Consider the following 25,086-nt stretch of genomic DNA (forward strand, 5'->3'; position numbering starts at 1 on the left):
CTTTCTGATCATGACTGCCAAAAATCACATGACCATAAGCCTCGCCTCACCTCCCAGCATACTAAACCCCTTAAATATAAAAATAAAACACACACGTTAAAAAACGTTAACACTTTCAGATAACTTCTAGAACTAAAACCTCCACTGTCACTTCTACTGGGGAGATTTTCATTCACTTGCTGACCCAAAGACACAAGAACATGAAAAAGTGGCAGGTTTCCACCAGTGACACCTTTTCAGTTATCACTGAAAATGTGTCCCTCTTTGAAGATTTTCCTTCTATTTTAGATTCAGGGACAACTGTAAAATTCTGGATTTCCCATCACCTTCCCTCGCAGTGAAAAGTCATCAGAAGAGATTTATCCGATAAAGATCCATCTGAGGACCACTTAAAGAGACTAACCAACCTTAATATTTAAAGGTAAAAGCACAGGCAAATGTACCTAAAACATACGTTTCCTCAAAATGTAAAAAAAAAAAAAAAAAAGCACAAGGCTGGGTTCACACTGCTGCGGGGGGAGATCCGGATGTGATTCGCACCGCACTGCAGTGTAAATCACATCCGATCTCCGTAGCGATGCGAGTTCAGCCATACAGATAGTATGGCTGAATTCGCATCGCTCCCGCAGCAAACTCGCACGGGACCCTTTTTTTGGTCCGCAGCAGAATCGGATCGCATGGGTGTTCACACCATGCGATCCGATTCCTGTGCGAGTCTGCAGATCGCACTGCGATATGCGGACGGATCTGGGGGTGTCATTAACATTTCATTGACACTCCCAGCCGTTCGCATAGGGCAGTGTGAACTGCCGGGGGGAGTCATGCGATGCGGGAAAACGCCGCAAATTCGCGGCGTTCCCGCATCGCTGTGGTGTGAACCCAGCCCAAGGGACATTTCTTACAGTCAATGCAATATGTCCCTTGTAATGCTGGCAGCAGATTTTAGTTGAAATATTCTGTCTCCTGGTCCTGTTCATGGTAATTTTCTGGTGCATAAGGGATTAACAGAGCTGAGGGACTGGTTCTATGCACTTATCAAGACTGCGGTCTACACCCACCTTTCCCACACCCCTTCTACATTCATCAAAGCTGCACTATAGCTTCCATGAATGAAAAACAAACAAAATCTATGAATGGAAGACAGGTAGATGAATGAAAGGTCTCCTCTATTCATAGACAGAAAAACAATCTATCTTCACACAGAATGCAGTGATAGATGTCCTTCACTGACACCTTATCAATACACTGAAATGACACGGTGAAAATAATGTATTTTTTGTATTTCCGCAGTGAAACTTGAATGCTGTTACAAGTTACTACATACAGTTTATAAATGACTAAGATTCATTCTTTAGATAATCTGTACTAAACATGTTGCCCAATCTCTATTTTATAACACGTTCCTTTCATTTTAACTGCGGAGTGCTTACTTATATAAAAGTTATCTTTTTAAATGGAAAGCTATGAAAAGCATACTTTAAGTATTTTTTACAGTGAATTCATCATGACAAACCGGAACTTCAGTAGTACCTATAAGTTCTGCTGGTTTATTAGCTCGTCTGTTAATATATGTCTCAAAGGATTCTTTCATCACATTCACAAATAATTCATTCTTCTTGAAGCAGACATCAATTATATGGTCCACTTTATCTTTGAAATCAAGTAATTCCTGAACCATATCTTTGTCTTTTTCTGGATTCACTACTATTGAACTCCCAAAGTTCTGTAACAGGATGAAAAAGATGAACAGACAGATGGAAGGAAAATTCAGTGCAGCTTATTTCACATATATACGGAACACAAAAAATAAAGTACTGTAGAGCCAATCAGATAAGCTTATTTAAAGTATATCCAACTGACACAAATAAGCTTATAACCTGGTTATTGTCACGTAAAGTTTTCATTACAATTTTAAACATATGTTTCACAGCTTTCACCTTAACACTCTGTCTCTAGCAATTGGGAAGTTCATTGTGTTCCTGGAGTTTCAAAGCACTGAGGGGAACACTGAGGAAGCAATCGAAATTGGCCACGAGGTGGCCCTGTAGATGGCCTCCCACCTATAATCTATTGATTGAAAAATTGAAAGAGCTGGGAGGAAACTTGTCAGCCAAGTAGCGCCTGCATCCAGTACAGAGGAGGCTGCTGTTGGAGTATTCTGAGATGTGTCTGCTCTAGCTGTCAGAATACAATGGCCACACCAAGAGAATTTCTCCATCTGTGCTGTATCTGTTACATTTTTTGTTCATCCTGCAAGCACGATCTAGAGCAGCTGTGCATGGCATCCAAACAGCTTCTAGTCCTCATTTTCACAGCTTAAAGCGGGATTTTACTCATGACAACTTGATAAAAAATAATGTTCTTTAAAAGGGAACATAGATTCCACATTAATAATTATGCTATTAAAATTAGTGTGCTGTAAATTGCCTCCAGCATTGCTCCGGTTTATTTTTGTTGAAGGCTGCCATTTTGCTAAAGCCCAGAGACCCTGAACAGCAGTAAATTATAAAGCGAAAACAAATCCATCGATTTAAGACCCCTTTCACACTGAGGCGCTTTTCTGGCTCTTTCAGGCTAAAAAAAAAAAAGCGCCTGAAAAGCTCCCGAAAACCTATTTTCATTAAAATCAATGAATGCTGGGGTAGTTTGCTGGCAGGGTGGTGAAAAAACACCCCTCTCCATTGAAATGAATAGAAAGCACTTTGAAAGCACCTGAAAAGCTCTTCAAAAGCGCTCAGCGTTTTACTGGCAGTTTACAAGCGCCTCAGTGTGAAAGTGGCCTAATGGCTTCAAAAAAGTTCAATTTCTGGAATGCTAGCGTTCTGTCAAAAGAGCAAACTCGTCAAAATCTCCAATTACGTCACTTTCGATGACTCTCCAACAGCAGCAATTGCAGATTTCAACAACTTGGCTGTTCTCACAGAACACCGGCAGCGTATACACTACGGTACACGATATAACAAGCGGACATTGTTAGTCTGCCCGCTAGTAACCAACAACATGGCTGCCTCCAAGGCAACAACAACTTTGTTTACTCCTTAGCCGGTGTTCTGTGAAAACAGCCAAGTCGTCGTGTACAGTAGTGTATACGCTGCCAGTGTTCTGTGAAAACAGCCAAGTCATCGTGTTCAGTAGTGTATACGCTGCCAGTGTTCTGTGAAAACAGCCAAGTGGTCGTGTACAGTAGTGAATACGCTGCCAGTGTTCTGTGAAAACAGCCAAGTCATCGTGTACAGTAGTGTATACGCTGCCAGTGTTCTGTGAAAACAGCCAAGTCGTCGTGTACAGTAGTGTATACGCTGCCAGTGTTCTGTGAAAACAGCCAAGTCATCGTGTTCAGTAGTGTATACGCTGCCAGTGTTCTGTGAAAACAGCCAAGTCGTCGTGTACAGTAGTGAATACGCTGCCAGTGTTCTGTGAAAACAGCCAAGTCGTCGTGTACAGTAGTGTATACGCTGCCAGTGTTCTGTGAAAACAGCCAAGTCGTCGTGTACAGTAGTGTATACGCTGCCAGTGTTCTGTGAAAACAGCCAAGTCGTCGTGTTCAGTAGTGTATACGCTGCCAGTGTTCTGTGAAAACAGCCAAGTCGTCGTGTACAGTAGTGTATACGCTGCCAGTGTTCTGTGAAAACAGCCAAGTCGTCATGTACAATAGTGTATACCATGCCAGTGTTCTGTGAAAACAGCCAAGTCGTCGTGTACAGTAGTGAATACCCTGCCAGTGTTCTGTGAAAACAGCCAAGTCGTCGTGTACAGTAGTGTATACGCTGCCAGTGTTCTGTGAAAACAGCCAAGTCGTTGTGTACAGTAGTGTATACGCTGCCAGTGTTCTGTGAAAACAGCCAAGTCGTCGTGTTCAGTAGTGTATACGCTGCCAGTGTTCTGTGAAAACAGCCAAGTCATCGTGTTCAGTAGTGTATACGCTGCCAGTGTTCTGTGAAAACAGCCAAGTCGTCATGTACAATAGTGTATACCATGCCAGTGTTCTGTGAAAACAGCCAAGTCGTCGCGTACAGTAGTGAATACGCTGCCAGTGTTCTGTGAAAACAGCCAAGTCGTCGTGTACAGTAGTGTATACGCTGCCAGTGTTCTGTGAAAACAGCCAAGTCGTCGTGTACAGTAGTGTATACGCTGCCAGTGTTCTGTGAAAACAGCCAAGTCATCGTGTTCAGTAGTGTATACGCTGCCAGTGTTCTGTGAAAACAGCCAAGTCGTCGTGTACAGTAGTGAATACGCTGCCAGTGTTCTGTGAAAACAGCCAAGTCGTCGTGTACAGTAGTGTATACGCTGCCAGTGTTCTGTGAAAACAGCCAAGTCGTCGTGTACAGTAGTGTATACGCTGCCAGTGTTCTGTGAAAACAGCCAAGTCGTCGTGTTCAGTAGTGTATACGCTGCCAGTGTTCTGTGAAAACAGCCAAGTCGTCGTGTACAGTAGTGTATACGCTGCCAGTGTTCTGTGAAAACAGCCAAGTCGTCGTGTTCAGTAGTGTATACGCTGCCAGTGTTCTGTGAAAACAGCCAAGTCGTCGTGTTCAGTAGTGTATACGCTGCCAGTGTTCTGTGAAAACAGCCAAGTCGTCGTGTACAGTAGTGTATACGCTGCCAGTGTTCTGTGAAAACAGCCAAGTCGTCATGTACAATAGTGTATACCATGCCAGTGTTCTGTGAAAACAGCCAAGTCGTCGTGTACAGTAGTGAATACCCTGCCAGTGTTCTGTGAAAACAGCCAAGTCGTCGTGTACAGTAGTGTATACGCTGCCAGTGTTCTGTGAAAACAGCCAAGTCGTCGTGTACAGTAGTGTATACGCTGCCAGTGTTCTGTGAAAACAGCCAAGTCATCGTGTTCAGTAGTGTATACGCTGCCAGTGTTCTGTGAAAACAGCCAAGTCGTCATGTACAATAGTGTATACCATGCCAGTGTTCTGTGAAAACAGCCAAGTCGTCGCGTACAGTAGTGAATACGCTGCCAGTGTTCTGTGAAAACAGCCAAGTCATCGTGTTCAGTAGTGTATACGCTGCCAGTGTTCTGTGAAAACAGCCAAGTCATCGTGTTCAGTAGTGTATACGCTGCCAGTGTTCTGTGAAAACAGCCAAGTCGTCGTGTACAGTAGTGAATACGCTGTCAGTGTTCTGTGAAAACAGTCAAGTCGTCGTGTACAGTAGTGAATACACTGTCAGTGTTCTGTGAAAACAGCCAAGTCGTCGTGTACAGTAGTGTATACGCTGTCAGTGTTCTGTGAAAACAGTCAAGTCGACGAAATTGCCAATTACTGCTGCTGGAGAGTCACCGGAAGTGACGTTATTGGTGATTTTGACAGCGCGCCAGGATGGCTAACTTTCACATTTACTTGTGCTCTCAACCAAACTATCAAATGGATGGTATAACTGATCACATGCGCAGCACCATGGCAATTGCAGATTCCTTGGTTGTAAAAATATAGGAGGGTTTCATTCCGCTTTAAGGCTGTCAGCAGATTGGCCTCTACAAACTCAGCAGTGCCGAGAGCAACTGAGAATGTGCAGAGCAGGGTGAGACAGTGTATTACTGGATTTTAAACAGTATAGACACATATTTTTATGGTTTTACATAGCTATACCTGCAAAAGGGGCCAGCATGATGTGATCTAGCAGGATCTTCTGACAAAAGGTCCATTTTAACTGAATAAACTGAAGCTATAAGCTGACCAGTTACTATGCACAGCTGCTCCGTATTCCGTCTAATGCAGTTTTAATAACCTCCCCTCTGCTGTTTTCTCTGGTCACCTATAGAAAAAACTATACAAAGGTTGAAAGGGTATCTAAACCCAAGAACAAAATGTAATATATTGTTTTATATAATTTTATATTGAAATATAGTTAACCAGGTCTCAGATGTGTTCCCTGCGTTTTATATTTCCCATCATTTATTTTCACCTGGCGATTCTCTAACACACTTATTATTCGAGAGTGCCAACGGTCACCTACTGCACTGCTTCTATAGAGGAGCAGTGTTGTCAACCTAGGACAATATGGGAGTATGCTCCTTACCCCAAAGAGATAGCTGGGAACAGTACTGATAACAGTGGAGCACAGGCAGAGAACACAGGAAGGTAAAAGCTCACTAGATTTCTGGCTGAATCAACAGGAATTTCTTTGAACAGATATAACAAGACACTCAATGCAAAACAAAGAAGTTAATGGTTAGCGTTTACATGCACTATGAGAACTGAACTACAACTGAAATACTATGTTTGCAATGTTGGCCTCCTTCTGAAAATGCTAGCTGCTTAACTATCCCTGACCTCAGTATCCAGCATGCAAAGTGAGAACATCTGATCTGCTCCCTTGTGACGTAGGTCAGCCAGAGGACCAGAAAGCCAACCAGGCAAGTTGTATTTTCAGAAGAAGAGGTAAATGATGACAGGTGCTTATAACACTCAGTCTAGTTTTTCTTTTTTTTCCAACGTACAGATTTAAAAAATAATTACTCCATACTTTAATATACTCCCCCCAGTGTTGCAGCTGGATTGCCTGACCACCTTTGACCCGACTGTAAAGCTGATACATAAGTTTCAGGTCTGGAACTCTGTTCTCATCCAGCATGTTCTTCAAACCTGCATGGGTATAAAACAACACAGAACCATTAAAACACAATTCATTTTGTCTTCAATCAGTCAAGTTTAAAGTCTATAGATGCTATCAAGCATAAAAACTGCAAAATGGCAAGACATTACATTTTTTTTGCCCCTTATAAAAACTCTTGGATCGCCTGAGGTCAGTGGTTGCCATTTCAAGTTCTGGATCTCATGCCTTCATCAGCCGATTCCCTGCTCCTGGGTGTGCATAACAGTATTAAATAACAGACTGTCATAACGGTTTAAGATCCTCTAACCTACAGGAATTTATTTAATGCTGCAATGCAACTTAGGAGACTGAAAGTGGGTGTTATGAGCAGTAGGTTATGACAAGGCAGGTTAATTGTAATTGCCATTATTTCAAGGGCTAAAATATGCTAGACTCTAATGTTTCTAGACCATGGGTCTTCAAACTATGGCCCTCCAGTTGTTCAGGAACTACAATTCCCATCATGCCTAGTCATGTCTGTGAATGTCAGAGTTTTACAATGCCTCATGGGATGTGTAGTTCCGCAACAGCTGGAGGGCCGTAGTTTGAGGATCCCTGTTCTAGACATATACAGAAGCTTATTAAGCAAAAACTTCCCTTTGCACTTTATTAATCAAGCAAAGAATTTAGAACTAGTGAATCAGGCATGCCCAAGTGAAGATAAATCACCTAATAGGACACAAATGAAAAAAAATGCGGATATCCAAAATAAAGAAGAAGAAAAAAAAAAAGTTTAGCCTATAGTTCTACTTTAAATTCGTACTTATTGTACCATAGAATGATTGCATGGAAGTAATAAACCTTTCTATGAAATTCCCTGACTGACTGACTGGGGGTTGTGGGTCTAGACCAGGAATCTTCAAACTATGGCCCTCCAGCTGTTGCAGAACTACATGTCCCATGAGGCACTGTAAAGCTCTGACATTCACAGACATGACTAGACATGATGGGAATTGTAGTTCCTGAACAACTGGAGGGCTGTAGTTTGAGGACTCCTGCTCTAGACCATTTGTTCAAGAAAGTTTAGGTTCCAGCCCCAAAAAACAAGGCAATATTAGTGTTATTCAGTATTACCATGTACTGCTGAAACAGCTTACTAGATTCCAAAAAACTGAGATGATGATGAAAACATTTTACTAGCTTACCTTTTTGCAAGATGGCGGCTAAGTGCTCTCCCAGCAACTGTTTCTCTACACAAGCTATCAGAGGTTTGCTGAATGAGAAAGCAGAAAGTACTATTCAGTTCCTAGGACATATGGTAAAATCATCTCTAGCAACACTAGCGAACTCTGAACAGTATACACTTGCATTATGTATAACTATTCAATACATGCAAATAATAATGTATGTTTCAAAAATATAAAATAATGGTTACTCAAGTGTCTGCAACTGATATCAAATATGAAACACTGGCTAAAGGTCTGCAATTGCTAGGTCATTCTGCCAAGCATTCCCTACTACCCAAAAAGGTCTAAATATATGCAATAAGCAGTTGGCAAGAATAGCACTGAGGCTTGGCAGTTTAAATGTTGTGACATTAGGAACACAGCTCACTGTAAGCTTATATTACTTACCCTGGCTTCCCAGTAACACTGACGTTGGATGCTCTTCTGCATCCAGCATGAGCTGGCCATCGAAAGAGATATATTATATATATATATATAATTTTTTTTTTCCATTTAGCCAGCGGGCTAAACATAAAAAAAAGAACAAATTATCTGATCCATTCACAAAAGCAAGGTGGGCAGAGAAATCCTCCCCGCTGAGGTATTGTTTTCGGACAATAGGTACTCTCTGCTGTCAGAATACACTGATCAGCGCCTGCAGCCGTTGATGAACAAAAATTCAGCTACAAGCCGATTTAAAAGTCAATATAACAAGCAGGAGCAGCCACATATGGATCAAAATTTCGATCCATGTATGGACAGCTGTAGTGTGAACCTAGCCTAAGTGTTTTGAAAATTCATTTTTTTCTGCAATAAAATAAAGCTTCTGACTTTTATGGTGGGGGAAAAATATCAGCCAAATGAAATTTGGATGCACCAAGAATCTTTTTTTTTATACTGCTGGAAGGGTCTTCTATAAAACAATGTAAATATATTTCTAAGCAATGAAGCAGCAGAGTTTAGCTACTAAAAATCGAGTCAGTACCCATTTGTACTTCTCATGCTACTTATGATCACTTACTGTGTTCCATGATCCAAGTATGTGATTACACGGTCTGACTCTTCTTCTAAGCGCCTGTTCACATGATGGAGATACTCAGGAACCTATAAAAACCACAATATTAAAAAAGGGAATAAAAAGGAAAATAGTTCATTATTTATTTACTGTACAGGGAGTTTTATATTAATTTTAATGCAAAATAAAGATGGTACAAATTGCCGTAGTATCTAAATTAGATGGCCCAGCTAAAACAATACGCAGGTTCACTTTAAGGGAAGCATGGCGAGTTGTCATCTGTCTACAGAATGGACATATCTTGTAGTAATAAACAGTCATCACCTGCACCCCACTCTCTCCCTCTTTATAAAGCACCGGCTTAGAATGACCACACGTGCAGGTGTCTCCCCCTTCCCGAGAATGAACACCATGGAGACAGCTGCTTATCCCCAATCACAAATGACTGCAATTATGATGCAGCTCTGGCAAAAAAAAAAGAATCAGGGCACAAACATAATCATAAGAAAGATTAGCAAGGTTGTTCAGAGTTTTTAGAAAATCTCAGGATTTAAAAGAGTTCTTCAAACATGGGAATTGCTCACCATCTCCTCTTTTGTGCACCTTTTAAAAGTCTAATCTTTGCCGCCAAGAGTATTGCACAAATCGGCCTCTTGCCTCCGCTTTGGTGGGTGGTCTCCTGCCGCCGCTGTCTTCTAATTTTTTGTCTTCCATGTGCTCCACTACTAAGCCACTTGCTATGGGTGCACTCCCAATCTAGGCTGTGTGCCTGCATAGGCACAGAGCGCCAGTAAGCCATGACCCCTGCTCACAGAAGTTTGACCGACAGCAGCAGGGGGCAATTGCTCCCACAGCTGCCCGAGTCTCCTGTGAGACCAGGAACCGGAGGAGGACTGCTGCAGCTACGACAGGGCTGGAGGAATGAGACAAGCCAACTACATCACTAACCTAGTCTCAAAATACCAACCTAATCGTTGTCTTCGTTCTTCTCAAGACCTCCTGCTCTCTAGCTCCTTCATCACACCTCTTCCCATGCTCGCCTTCACGGCTTTTCCAGAGCCTCTCCAATCCTATGGAACTTCTTACCCTAATCTGTCCAATTATCTCCTACTCTATTATAGGTTTTAGATGATCCCTGAAAACCCTTCTCCTCAGAGAAGCCTATCCTACCCACACCTAACAACCATATTTTCCTTATCTGATCATCCCCCACAGTTTCCTTGCTTACTATATAATAATAATAGTAATAATAGTTAAGTGTTTTAGGACGGGTGGGCTCCTGGGGATAATGGGATATTTTTTACCTTAATGCATTAAAAAGGTAAAAAAATGTTGCGACATTAGTTTAAAATTTGACTGCACTCACCTCACTTTCTTGCATTAGTCTCTGCCCTTCGGCTGCATATAGGCAATTTGTTTCTTCCAGGAATCTTGCTTCAAATGAATCTTTGTACATCTAATTGAACCAAAGAAAAGCTGCGTACATGAAAACTGTTTTATATTCTTAAAAGGAAGAACACAAAATATTAAGAAATTATGATAGTCAACAACAATAGACCAGAAATAGTAACGTAAATTGCCATGGTTAAAGAATACTTAAAAAAATAAATAAAAAAAATAAAAGACTTTGTACTCGCCTTAAAATCCTTCTTTTGGAATCCACTGAGAAACAAAGAATGCATTTTACCTTTTGGGTCATACAGCTCGCTACAGGAGGCCACTGGCAATTGGTTAACCCCTCATACTATCAGCATGCCTCAGTTAAGTAGCATGAGAAAGGCCCTTCTCACCATCGTAAAAGTGATTGGGCAGCTGTAGAGCTGTCTGGATCACGTTTACTGAAAAATCTGATCACCAGCTGAAATAATGATAGCCAGCTCATTGATGCAACTGCTGCCATGTGCTGAGGTTACCCACAAAATGGTCTTCTTTAATTTAGGAATAATAACAGTAGACTGCAACTCCTTGAGAGCAAGCTCATAAGTTAGGGACTGGAGCGATTCAGAATCACACTCTGTGGCTGATGGCTTAAAAACCACCAGGAGCATGTGTAAATCAGAGAATCTGCAGAGGAGGGCATGAAAGCAGGCCTGTAGCCTCTGCAGAGTAGGCAAACAACTAGATGATTTGTGTCATAAAGTCTTGCATCTTACATAGTAAACCCATGCAAAGTAAAAACATCAGGCAAAAGTATAGACACCCCATGGAGCTAAAAAGGATCCGATGACAGAGTATATTATAGGAACAGAAGGCCGCATGACTCCACAGACATCGGCACAATCAGTAGGTATGCTGCAAGCAGACTCAGTTAAAGTGAGAGAGATAGGACAACTACCATCTCCCCATGTCTAGACTCAGACATGAGGTGGTAAAGCAATAGAAACAGGGTACGAAGCAAGGCCTCAGTAGTCACAAAACCAAAAGCTCCACATAACACTGCAATTGAATGGACAAGCTTGAGTAGAAATGTAAAGAAGAGTCTTGATGGAAGAAGAAAAGCTATGAAAGTAGTAAGGAGTAAGTAGGAGTAAAAAAAAATGGTGCTAAACAAAAATAGATTAGACCTCCATACAGCAAAGCTAAAAAGAGAAGACATTCATCCTTCTAAGACAATAGTAAAAAAAAACAAAAAAAAAAAACTGAGGTATGCTGGTATTAAGAGGGGTTATGCTGGGCTGACCTACATGTATTTTGCCAATGTCCAATACTCCCGTAAAGCCTCACACACATGATCGGATTGTTGGCAGACAAAGCACCGGACTTTTGTCGGAAGGGCGTGTGCTGGGAATTTGTCTTGCATGCAGACAGTACACAATTGTCAGCCAACAAACACAAACGTAGTGACGTACTACGTGGAATTTCAGCTCTTGAGCTTCACCCTTTGAGCATCGATTCGGAGCATGTGTGTTTGTACTTTGGACTTTTGTGTGATGGACTTGTGTACACATGATACAAAAATCTGACAACAGACCATTGTCCGCTGAAAATTTACTAGCCTGCCATCCAACATTTGTTGGCAGAAAGTTGGCCAACAATTTTCTGATGGAGTGTACTAACGGTCGGATTTTAGGCCGTCTGTCATCACACAATTCCCTGCCGAAAATCCGATCCTGTGTACGAGGCTTAATTAGCAGTATAAGTTAAAAGGTGAAATAATTCCTATATCCCTCAATGGGCAAGAAAGAAATGTCTTTGTTATTACAAGCAGTATTAAACCCCCAATGTAAAACTGCTCTTACATTAAAGTTCCATCCACATTTTTTATGTGCCCTCAACATTTTGAAGCCCTTTTTTACTTGTGAGCGCAGCAGATCAGCTAGCACTGTGAACTGCTGCATGCATTGTAGGAGGCCGCTGGTGTGCCTTGCTAGCACATGCGCATTGGGTAACCACTGCCTTCCCATGACATGGTACATGCGTAAGCAAGGCATATCACCAGATTTCACAAAGACAACTGTCCTACTGCACATGTGCTGGCGAGATAGCTACATTTATTTATTTATTTGTTGTCATTTATAACCTGTTTGTGTTTATTATGACTACACTATTTTCCCATAAAATGTATTAATATTTGTTTCAAGGAAAATCTTTCGGGGTAAGAAAGTCTTGTAAGTATAGGTTCACATGTGAGCAGGTCTGACTATTAAAAAGTGTTTGTAAAAACTAGTTTAATTAAAATAACAAACATATTATAGTTACCTGTTCTGTGCAATGGTATTGTACAGAGCAGCCTCAAACCTCCTCTTGGCCCCCTACTGGCATTCCCGGTACTGCCTCTTCTCTGAGTGCCCCCATAGCAAGCTGCTTGCTATGGGGGCACTCATGTGGGCTTGCTCCCGAGCTGGGATGTGTGCATCTATTGACAGACACAGCACAGCTCGGCATCAGCTCTCTGTTCACAGGATTTAACCAACATCAGCAATGACTCTCTCTATGCCTCAGCAAAACTTGTGAGAGGCGGGAGACAGGAGAGAAGACTGACCGAAGGGCATGGCACTGGATTGATGTAGGATGCAGGTAAGTGTTCGGAGTGGGGGGGGGGGGGGGGGGGGGACAGAGGAAGGAGGGTGCACAGCAAACGAAAAAACATTTTTTACCTTAATGCAGGGAATACAGGTAAAGTAAAAAAAAAAAAAAAACAAAGGAAACATTTTTTAGCATTAGAAACTCTTTATGTGCTAAACAGCCTACTAAACTGCATTGTCTGAAGTGGAAAGAAACCACTATAAGTCTTTACACACAAACTTCAGCTTGAGGAGACTTGTCTATCTATAGGCTTTTGAGGTAGACTTTTAACAAACAGATGTATACACTATGGCTCTTTATTAGCAGAATTGTTAAAATGGAATAAAAAAAGGCTGTTCACTCACTTGTAAGTCAGATAGCATTGTAAGTAAACTTCGTAACAAGCTTCGGTCCACAGCTTCCCCAGAACGCTCTCTCTCAATGAGGAGGAGGATGCCTTCAATTGTCTTTGTCTGAACTAGTTTGTCACTTATAACATGACAGCGAAAAAGCTCCAAACCCATATCCCTGAACAAATACCAAAAAAGAAAAAATATTTGTATGTACATTCATCACTATTCCAAGTATACAGCATAACTAAACACGCTGGTTAATCCATGAGATATAATTGCATATCAAAATTCTAACATATGATGGGCCAAAAGCTGCCTCACGACGCTGAGTGTTTAGGCACCTTGAAAGGAAAAAGCCAAATAGAAAAAACTTATCCCAAAATTGGGCCCTGGGTAGGAAGGACACTGCATGATATATGTTTTAATCCTAGGAAGCTACTCTCATAAATGCTCAATGGAGTTGAAGAAACCATTTTCTTCACAAAAAGTTACAAACGGTTCAGGATACCGGTATGTATTCACATTGATGATATGTCTACTTCTTCAGATCAACCTGCAATTCCTATTTTATGTGAGATCCATATCCTCTACCCACTCACGGTCTCTGACAGGACTTTGTTTTGATATTTTCCCAAGCCACAAGAGAATCTTTGTGGCCACAGAAGATGCAATGATATTGATACTTTTGGACCTCTAGCTTCTAAAAAAAAGAAGGGTGAGTTTTTGCCAAACACAGAGAAAAGAGCAAACTATTAAAAGTTAAGAAAAATCATTAACCATGTCTAAGATAAACTGGCAAACAATCGGATTTCTAGACAAACATACGAGGTGTGACATACGAGGTGTGTCCAAAATGTTTGGTGAACGGTATCAGAACACAAACAAAACAGAAGATACAAACAAATTACCTTTATTGGTCTTTAAAATACATTTCCATTCTTCAAAACCCACTTTTGGCAACGTAAAAATAAATTCTGGAAACTGTCAGCAAAGGCTTCTTTAGGAATTGATCGCAGAACCACTGTGAAACATTGTTGGATTGACGCCACACCCGCAAAACGTGCCTCTTTCATGACACCCTTAAAGCGGGGAAAAAAATCTGTAGGCTCCAGATCAGGGGAGGGAATGTCATTCTATAAATTGCCACTTGGATTTCGGATTGAACTGGTAGCACCAGGTCTCATTCCCTGTAACAATGGTTGGCAGAAGGGATGGATCCTAGTCACGCATGCCACTAATATCTTCAGAAGTTTCCATCCATTTTGCTTTCTGTTCGTCTGTCAGCTTGTGCGGCACAAACCGGGAAGAGATCTTCCACTTACCCAAATCTTCACAGACGATGGTGCCATTATTAATGCCCAATTCACTCCACCAATCGTAGAGTCCGTCGCTGATCTCGTGCCAGCATTTGTTGCACTTGCGTGATCATGTCTGGGTTTCTGCTAGTCGATGGCCGACCCAAACTTGGCTCATTTCCTTTCCGCCGTGAAAGCATTTCAACCAGTCCTAAACACATTTTCTGCTCATGACTTTTGTCCTCTACACTTGCACCAACATTTCATGCATTTCTATCACCGGTTTTACAGATTTGTAGCAGAACTTGATGTTGACCCTACATCTCACACTGACTACGCTCGACTGCCCGCAGTGGGTTTACCCTGATGGTCACATGTACTCTACGATAGGTGGCACTTCTCAACATGTCTATAGATAGCCATGTGCATGCGCACGCACTTGGCCCATGTTGTCATTGAGATATCACACCATTCACCAAACTTTTTAGACACACCTCGTACATTATCAATTCTGGTTTGTATATACTGTTTTCTTGTTTTGTATAAGACATGTTATTATGCATTTGTGAGATTTCTCGCATTTTACCCACTCAAAGATATAAAGAAAAAAAAAAGTTTTTTTTATGGTTGTGTGAATATATGTTCTAATTTGGTACCATTAAAATACCAATTTGTGGTTATGGGATTTCAATGTTATTCTGGGGATTTAAGTACCAAAGGGTTTAGGTACCTTTTATTTTTTTGATTAAAGACTAAATGCATCTAGTAATTTTTCTTCTGTTTACACACTTACCATATAGAGGGAAGCACGGAATTTTGAAGAACATAAGTTCGATCCAAGAATAGGAAAATGCCCCGGATCATGATCTAAAGAAATATTTATTAATTTTACAGTAGGATAACTAAAAGAAATAGTAATAGAAATTAATCCATGCAATGTAATTTACAATTTAGATGTAAATCATCAACAGATATAATCCCCACCAAAGCAATGTCCACCTTAAGTTAAAAGTGATCGTAAACCCTACCTTTTTATTCAAGTAAAACGACATGTTATACTTACCTGCTCTGTGCAATGGTTTTGCAAACAGTGGTCTCCTACCTACTCTTCTGGAGTCCCCTGCTGGTGCTACTCCATCCTACATGTACCCTCCCTTCAGCAAACCGGCTGCTGTGGGGCACCCATGCAGGTGGGTTCTCAAGCCAGACAGTGTGTCTCCCATAGCCCAGCTTGGCCACACCCCCCACTTCCCAAGATTTGACTAACAGTGTATCCTGCAGGAAAAGAGGAGAGTGGGGCTACCCGCAGGGACAGAGCTGAATCGAGATAGGACTCAGGTTAATATTTAGGCCTGGAATTGGGGGGTAAACAGGCAGTGAAAGTTTTTATTATCTTATTGTGGAGAATGCTTTAAAGTGGTTCTAAAGTTAAAACTTTGTTAACCTTAATGCATTACTTGCATTAAGGTAACATTTTTAGCACTTGCTCTGCCCCCATCCCCCACCAAAACTCTTACCTGACACCTTTCTTTATCCAGCGCTGTTCCCGCCCATCTCTCTGTGTCCACAAGCCAGTCAAATCCTGCTAAGAGGGAGCAGGGGGCGTGGCCAAGATGCACCATGTGTGTGTCTATGGATGCACACTGCCTGGCTTAAAAGTGCACCTGCACGTGTACCCCCATAGTATACAACTTGCTATAGAGGCACACTGAGGAGAGGAGGAGCGTAAAGAGTTGCACGACCACGCAATTGTCAGCTAGAGCAACACAGTGCAGAATCGCAAAAATGCTCTGGTCAGGAAGGGGGTAAACCCTTCCAGGGCCGAAGTAGTTAAAGACAGACATTCCCAACTGAAAATGTCAGGGATTTGTTGAGGCAGGAAACAGCTGGATCCACCACTGGAATTTTTCACTTTTTGTGGTAAGCCTCCTCACCTAGCGAATTGCTGAGCAAACCTCTTGGAAGGGGCATACACTGAGCGCGGCTTGTGCTAGAGAGTGAATCAGAAAATACTTTTCTGGGAACTGGCAAGCAATTCCATGCTGGCCACCTTAGGTCCAGGAGGTGGGGATGAATCTAACCACAAACAGGAATATACCTTGTCCGCCATAAACGTAATGGTTTCTTTCAGCTTGGGAGGAGCAATATTTCATATATATCTGACTAAATTATGTCGGATTGTTTTAATGGTTTTTAAGTCAAATAAATTCCCCCCCAAAAAGTGGCTCAATTTTTTGGAAACAGACAGGGAAAGAGCAGAACATTGCATATATAGAGGGATGGGAAGGAGGTTCCTTTCCTGATTAGACAAAGGGCTCATGTACTGTAGATGCTTTGTCAAATGCAGCTTTTTACATTTGAATGCAAAGCTGCTCAAATGTGTTCATGTTCCTTTTTTACGTATGTTATACTTACCTCCTCTGTGCAGTTGGTTTTGCAGAGGAGCCCGGATCCTCCTCTTCTGGGTTCCCTCTTTGTTACTCTTGGCCCCTCCCTCCTATTGAGTACCGCTACAGACAGAAGCTTCCTATGGGGGCACTGGAGCTGAATCACAGCTCTGTGCGTCCATTCAGGCTCGGAGCCCTGACCCGGCCCCACCCCCCTCTCCCCCGATTGGCTGACTTTGATTGACAGCCATAGGAGCCAATGGCGCTACTGCTGTGTCTCAGCCAATCAGGAGTGTCCCGGATGGCTTAGGCATTAGTGGACATCGCTAGAGAGAGATGGGGTTCAGGTAAGTAATTAGGTGGGTGCTGGGATGGCTGCTACACGCAAAAAGTTTTTTTATCTTAATGCATAGAAAGCATCAAGATAAAAAACCTTCTTCCTTTCCCTTTTTTACTGTAGCACGCTCTCTCCACCTGTGCGACCAGTCCCTCGAAGTCTTTACTTTATGCTGGCAGTTGAATGAAATACAATGCAGGACCAATAGTCCTACATTGCACATGAAGACGCAGAAAGGCCCACTCACAACCCAGAGGTAAGAAGAAAAGAATGCCAGCGGCTGGGGAAACTAAGCATAATTATTAAAGACTCCACCTAGACTTAAATAGCATTTAACCTTTGTAGTGCAAGGAGGAGCCACTACAATATAAGTTTTTCCTCAGAGTTTAGCTTTAACAAACTATCAGAATAATGGGTTTATTTAATTTATGTTTTACATAATTCGTACAGTAACAAAAAAAAAAAAAAAAAAGGGGGGGAACATTTGTTTTAAATGCTACAATATATTTCAGTAATCGGTTTTACAGTGTTTTCTCTAAATCTTAATCTGTATATAATTTTAAATATGCAAATATTTATAATATGTATTAGCAGAAAATACATAACCTCAAACTTACCATTTGTCTACAATGATCTTCCCAGCACAGGTTAACCTTTTTTAAAAATAAAAAGCTATCAAGAGATTCTGTGCAAAATTAAATGGATTAAGGAAATTGACTGTTATACATTGCAAAAATAGATGAGATATTAGCAGTGGAGGAAAAAAAAAAAAAGTAAAATCAGCATATCATACATGTAATTACTGTTGCAATTTAAAACTGGAACCATAAAAGTAACAGGTGAGTAACACGAACCATTCAGAGCTCTAGTACTTTATGTACTGCTGTCAATCCAACATTGTGAACATGCTTATGAAAGAACAAAGGGGTTAGGCCTGATTCATACCCATGCATTTTTATTGCTTTTTGCAGATTTGCACTACAGAACGTGTTCCATAGGAAACCATGTTAAATGGACTGCAGTACAAATCTACAAAATGCAAACAGCACTAAAACTGCATAGGTGTGAATCCAGCCTTATGCACCATACACACTGAGTTTTTCCTTCAGATTTAACCATATAATATGAGGTCAAACCTTAGGAGTTTCAATGTGTATGCAATCAGGCAGGCCCTTCTACTACATGGTTTTGGTAAACCTGAAGGAAAAACTCAGCAGAAAAACGGATAGTGTGTATGGGGCTTTAGAATCTGATCAATTTTATTGTGGCTTCACAGTGGCACAATTATTTGATCCTCGGCAGATTTTGTAACTTTGCCTACTTACAAAGAAATTAAGGGTCTATAATTGTTGTCATAGGTGAAAGAGACCGAATATCAACCAAAAATCCAGAGAAAAAAAAAAACATACAAATATTATACATTGAGTTGCAGTTCAGGTAGTAAAATGCGCATTAAATCCCCTACCAACCAACAATAATTTTGGCTCCAGTACACAGATTAGTCTTGTCAATTTAAGAAGGTACTCCTAACTACAACTCGTTATGTGTATAGAAGACACCTGTCTGGAAAATATCTCTTTATTCCATTCAAACCTCATCATCATGGGCAAGACCAAAGAGCTGTCAAAAGGACATCAGGGAAAAGATTGTAGGTCTGCACAAGGCTGGAATGGGCTACAAGACTATCAGCAAGAAGCTTGATGGGAAGGAGACAACTGCTGGAGCGATTATTCGCAAATGGAAGAAATGAAAAATAACCTTCAATCACCCTGGTCTGGAGCTCCGTCCAAGATTTTGCCTCATGGGGTAAGAAAGATCATGAGAAAAGTGAGGGATCAGCCCAGAACACATAGAAGGAGATTGTGAATGATCCCAAGACAGTTGGGGCCAGTGTCACCAAACAAACCATTGGTAAACACAATACGCTGTCATGCATTGAAATCCTGCAGTGCCCACAAGGTTTCCCTCCTGAAGAAAGCACATGTACAGACACGTCAGAAGTTTGCCAATTAACAGCTCAAGAAGAAGCACATTAAGATCATGAAGTGGCCTAACCAGTCTCTCCAGACTTTATCTTATAGAAAATATATGGAGGGAGCTGAAACTTTGAGTTGCCAAGTGACAGCCAAGAAACCGTGAAGAGGAACTGCAGTCTGCTCACATAATTTGTAATAAAAACATCATTGCCATTGTGAAGCTCCTCTCCAACCATTTTGCATATTATTTTATATATACTGTGACTTTCTACTTGCCAAATATGCTGCAGAAGTCTCCCTCCACTGAGTCTGGCTTCAACCATTCTAACTATGGGCAGCTGAAGCTGCTGTCTGTTCACTTCCTGGATTTATACAGAGGTACACCTCCAGCTCTGCAGCTCTCATCGGCCCTCTTATGACTCATCGCCCCTCCCTTCCTGGCAAACTCTCAGGAGAGTGAGAGAGCTTTATTTACCAGACAAGAAACAGGAAGTGGGCCGTACAAGTTATTTACTGGCAGAAAAAAAATGTTTTACTTTCCAAAGTTAAAAGATCAAGAGCAGAAGATTTTATAGATGGAAAAAAATTACTGAAGTTCCGCTTTAAGGATTTGGAGAAGATCTGTAAAGAAGAGTGGACTAAAATCCCTCCTGAGATGTGTGCAAACCTGGTAACCAGCTATAAGAAACGCCTTGCCTCTGTGCTTGCCAAAAAGGGTTTTTCCACCAAGCACCAAGTCCTGTTTTACTCGGGGAACAAATAACTTATTTTTTTCACTGTACTGCAACTCAATTTATAGCATTTGTATCATGTGTTTTTTTCTGGAGTTTTGGTTGATATCCTGTTTCTATCATTTAAAATACACCCATGATAAAAATTATAGATCATTTCTATGTGAGTGGGCAAACTTACAACATCTGCAGGGGGTCAAATAATTATTTTCCCCTCTGCACGGTCCCCCACCTAAGCAGTACTGTCTAACTACACTGAAGATCAACAACATGTTTATGCTGTCTGGCAATTGTATCTGCATCACCAGACCAATCTGAATAAATGTATAAACCAGGCAAAACTGTTTCCACAAACTTTAGTTGTGTACTTAATGTTAGTGAGTAGCCTAGCTTGAAAAAGTATAAATAAAATTAAATTTAAAGTTGACCATAGGTGAATTGAAATTTGGCAGGTTCAGCAGGGATCGTCTGAATTTCAATCCATCTATGGCCAGTCCAGTTTGAGAGCACTCAATCTACTGATTTACTGATCATGAATGGGCTTAATTAGATGCGGGGAAACGCACATTAATTCACATAGGTGTGAACGGGGGCTAAAAGTAGTTGGATCTGTATGTGCATTATAATTAAGCAAAATTAGTCGATTAAAAAAAAAAAATAGATTAATCGAACATGAAAATTTTAATCAGTAACAGCCCTAAAAAATTTCTTGCCAGGATGAAAAAAATAAATAAGAAAGGTTAATAATGGATAACTACACACATCAGGGTGGATTTACTAAAACTGGAGAATGCAAAATGTGGTGCAACTCTGCAGAGAAACCAATCAGCTTCCAGGTTTTTTTGTCAGAAATTAATTGAACAAGCTTAAGTTAGAAGCAGATTGGCTATCATGCACAGCTGCACCAGATTTTGCACTCTCCGACTTTAGTAAAACAACCCCAATGAATCACTATCCAGCTCAGAATTGGAGTGTTTATTGACAGCTGCCTCTGTCTGTTGCTACCTACATACGCGTATGCACAAATACACAGATCCGGTCATCTGATGCCCAAGCTAAATAGTCAAACTGATCCATGAATAAACACATTAGGAAGATAGTTTCTTCAATATATCTTCCTGTATATTTGTTTGCATTACATAAAGGATATTCCCTGAACTGATGAATCTGAGCCTTCATATGCTCCTCACATACTTGGCGCAGCTGTTTGTACAGTGTGTGAGACACTTTGGAGGAACACAAGTTTTCCACAGCCTAGAAATAAAAAAAACACAGTGAATCAATTTTACTTGATAACATACCTTACACATTTATTGTTATTACAGGAGCTTTTTAATATGCATAAATGCAAATATAAAGAATGAAAAATACAGTTTTTTCCCAATGTATCAAACATTTAAAACAATTACTTGAAACCCTGGTTCATTGGCCAGACGTACTGGTAAAAGCAAACAGTCCTTTTATTTCCAAAAAACAGGTGAACAGAAAACAACTTATCCTCACTAAAACAAAAAATAGTCCATCAACCTTTGCTACAAAAATAAAGGGGGTCAGATCATGGCCAGTCACATTAAATCCCATTAAAAAGGTCTGTTAACAGGGTATTTGAAAATTCCTGTCTGGGGTCCCGAAGAAGAAGTCTCCCCAGTTTAGCAACAGTGTCTCAGCCACATTGCTCACTCACCTCACTGTTGGTGAACTATTAAACCCCTTTCACACTGCCAGCGTTTTTCAGGCCCTACAGCGCTAAAAATAGCCCCTGTATAGCGCCTGAACAAAGCGTCTCCTTTCACTCCAGTGTGAAAGCCCTCGGGCTTTCACACTGGAGCGGTGCACTGGCAGGGCGTCACAAAAAGCCCTGCCAGCAGCTTCTTTGGAGCAGTGAACTCACTGCTACTCCACCGCTGATCTCCATTGAAATCAATGGGGCAGAGCTGCAATACTGGTGGCGTTTTGCGGGCAGATTTAACCCCTTTTCGGCCGCCAGCGGTGGTTAAAACCACGCCGCTAAAACCAGCGCTGCTTTACCGCCCACGCCCGGGTCAGTGTGAAAGCTGTTTTAGACAGGACAATTTGGTTTGTAGCAGGCTGGCAAGTCAAGCTGCGACTTTTCTTTGTTTTTTGTTTCACATGAGTCGCCCTTCCATGCGCTCCTTGCTGTTAAAGTCAGTTATAGGCGAGGGCAGTTGCTGTTTGTGTATACCACTGGTAAATTGGTGAGGGGGCACACTGAACACCTTTGCTGCCATTGTGTTTTTTGCTGGGTGTCCAGTGTGCCCCCTATGCCTTTAAGGAGGAGTGGGCTCCCTCAAGGTATACCTGTCCTCAATCTATCTTTTACTATACACATGTTCCTAAAGCAGGCCGGGCCTGGAGCATGACATCCTCCCACGGCTATCTTGAACATTGATTGTGAGCCAATATCTGCTTTCCCAGCTAGCACTACTTAAGTACGTTTTATCTTAAGTGTATTACTTTTATTCTGCACATAAAATGTTTTATACAGAGAACACTAGCTGTGGAGTGTTCTGTTCCCATTTCTGAGTTCTGAGGCCAATAGCGGCATATAGCAGACACTGGAGAGTTGGAATGCTACATCTTCATCTTTATTTCCCTTAAAAGAGTTCCAGAGTGTTTAATGACCTGACTGGTGATACAGGGGTCATAACAGTAAGGTGAACGCCTAGTGTGCACAAGTGTTAGGCGGCACTGACATTTATTGATTTATTACACGGTGGTGGAATATTTACCATATTGGGACTGTTTTTATGTTGACTCACAAGAAAATTGATACGGTCATTTAAATATGGATACTAATGTACCTTATTGATTTCAGATATAGTTACTAGTGTGTACATTTTTATGACATAGTTTGGTGACACTTTACTGTCAGTCATCAATTACTTCATTGAAGTTGCACTACACTGTATCTTTTAATCATACAGTCCTTATCTATATGCTGCAGATCAGGGTGTTACTAAAAAATAGCACATGTAGCATTATTTGTTTGTTATGCGTATTAAGGTGTATCCTTGTTACAAACATTAAAAACGTAGACATCCAGTTTCATGCATTTTCAGTCTATCTAGACCAGCGTTTTTCATCCTTTGAGAGACCAGGGCCTGGTAAATTCTTTCAAAAGGCTTCAATGCCCCAACAGTAAAAAAATAAAAGTTAAATTCAATTTTAAATTGGGTAAATAGAACTATCAACCAATAGTACCCACCTCCTTCCAAAACTTTTCTGCACTTATCCGAAATTCCAACACCAGCACCTTGAATTCAATCCCCATCAACTTGTAATTGCTTGTAAGTCACAGCAGAATCCCCCCCACTTCTTTCAGTGCTTAACCACTAAGCTGCAGCTTGCATTATCCATTACATTTACAACTTGCTTATATTATACTCTTGTATAAGGGCAATAGTGGGTATGGTATGGCTTTCTAATAAAACGAGGAATGGGGTGATATATAAAACGTTTCGGTATATATTTAATTAAATTGGTCATAATCAATTGTTAGTATTTTCATCAGTAGAATTGATAACAGAACAACATACGGTAATACAATAATAATAATTTTTAATTATTATTGTGTGTAGTTATTGTTAGATTTTATAGAAGCGTGCTCAGGTAAGTCATTGCAGCTTTGGGCTCATGTCTACTCTATGGATTGGGAAGGGCGGAAGTCTCCTCCAACACTACCATCTTGTGACAGGACAACATTATGCCCTGGACCTCTCATCCCTTTGGTCCCATATAGGAGTAACCCACTAGCTGGAAAAGAATGTAGCTTTAGTTTGTTGTAACCATATGAGGCCACATTTGCACAGGTGTTTTTCCCCAGTGTGAATGGTAGAGGCAGGAATCTGCTGGTTGTTCGCCGATCTTCGGGTCCCTGGAACCGTCATGTTAACTGTAGGAAGCCGACTGACTGTCTGCGGAAGATAAATAAGCGCAACTTCCCTTCTTAGGCTTTAATACCGACGGCTACAGTTATTCATGACTGTTCACACAACCAGCGATTTTACTACAGGGCTCTCTGTCAACACTAGCTTGCCTGATGGACTGCACTGCCACTTTTTTTATGCATCATGAAACGCTGTACCAGTTGCTAAATTTTGTGAAAATAATAAAAAGCTCCAAAGAAAAAAAAAAAAAAAAAAAAAAAAGAAGGTGTACAGGCTCGGTGGCCGCAGCTATCCAGCTCAAAAAACAGCAGCAAAAAAAAAAAAAAAAAAAAAAAAATCTGCAGATTCCTGGGGCAAAATGCCAGTGTGAACGTAGCCTAATGCTATAAACTCATTGTGACCAACATACCGAGACCAAAGGAATTGGATGGATGTCTTTTAACCCTTTCACTACCATTCCTAATGAAGTGGACTTATCTAAAAAACGCATTGACCACAATATGCTATCTGAAATGAGACATCAAGTATATTGCAAATATGTAGTATGTGGTCTTTGTAGTTTGCCAAAAAATTAGCTGCATTTATATCCTTAGGTGCGATTCCAGTACCTATTTTTTTTTTTTTTTTTTTTTTAGGTAACAGAAGTGTGTTCAGGTAAGTCATTGCAGCAGTAAATATCCTTTTGACCGATAATTTTTAGTGCAGTTCTCCCAGGTCAGGCCTGGGCCCCACTATTAGCAGCCCTGGCTGTCACAGTCCTTGCAAAGCAGTACTCATGGTTTATACTTAGTTTACCTGACTAGTAGGCAGGTCTTAGTTGAGAATTTTTTTTTGACTTACTTGTAAATTCCATATCTTGGAGTACAGTGCAAAACACAGGAAAAGTATTCACAGACCCCAAGTTATAGGCCGTACCTTCAGGACATTGGACACTGGAAAAGCTTTTGAGGACACACCCCCTAGGCACCTCCCCTATAATCCTAACCTACTCCGACTCCTCCGTTTTGAAGCAAGAATTGCAGAGTAACCAAGGAATTGAAGAAAGGGTGGCCTGTGCTCTGTACACCAAGATATGAAATTTACAGTTAAGTCAAAAATCCTCGTACAGTACAAGACACACCAAAGCATTCCTGGACCCAGGGGCATCCATAAGCAATGAATGAGAAAGGTGGGCAAAAATTAGGCAAACAGAACTGTTTTAACAGGCCCAACACCACCAAGGGTCAAATGACCCAACTTAAGATTGCCATGTACGGTATCTGAAAATCGCATCTGCAGAATAATGGATGTCCACCTGGTAGAACTCTGAA

General features: G+C 41.1%; 1 protein-coding gene across 3 annotated transcripts in view; it reads right to left on the reverse strand.

The window, feature by feature from the left end:
• Nucleotides 1-25,086, reverse strand: part of CUL4A (cullin 4A) — a 121,043-nt gene that overhangs the window by 70,164 nt on the left and 25,793 nt on the right. For all 3 annotated transcript variants that reach the window (XM_077482852.1, XM_077482851.1, XM_077482850.1), the window contains exons 4-12: nt 21,018-21,122; nt 17,779-17,847; nt 15,231-15,304; nt 13,155-13,317; nt 10,151-10,240; nt 8,791-8,873; nt 7,749-7,816; nt 6,475-6,593; nt 1,531-1,723 (exon numbers count right to left, since the gene is read on the reverse strand). In XM_077482852.1, the coding sequence (XP_077338978.1) occupies nt 1,531-1,723; nt 6,475-6,593; nt 7,749-7,816; nt 8,791-8,873; nt 10,151-10,240; nt 13,155-13,317; nt 15,231-15,304; nt 17,779-17,847; nt 21,018-21,122 (964 nt within the window). The remainder of the gene's footprint in view (nt 1-1,530; nt 1,724-6,474; nt 6,594-7,748; nt 7,817-8,790; nt 8,874-10,150; nt 10,241-13,154; nt 13,318-15,230; nt 15,305-17,778; nt 17,848-21,017; nt 21,123-25,086) is intronic.

This window comes from Lithobates pipiens, unplaced genomic scaffold (genome assembly GCF_037356315.1).
Source record: "Lithobates pipiens isolate NorthernLeopardFrog02 unplaced genomic scaffold, aLitPip1_a1.2 Scaffold_16, whole genome shotgun sequence".
In the NCBI taxonomy this organism is placed as follows: domain Eukaryota; kingdom Metazoa; phylum Chordata; class Amphibia; order Anura; family Ranidae; genus Lithobates; species Lithobates pipiens.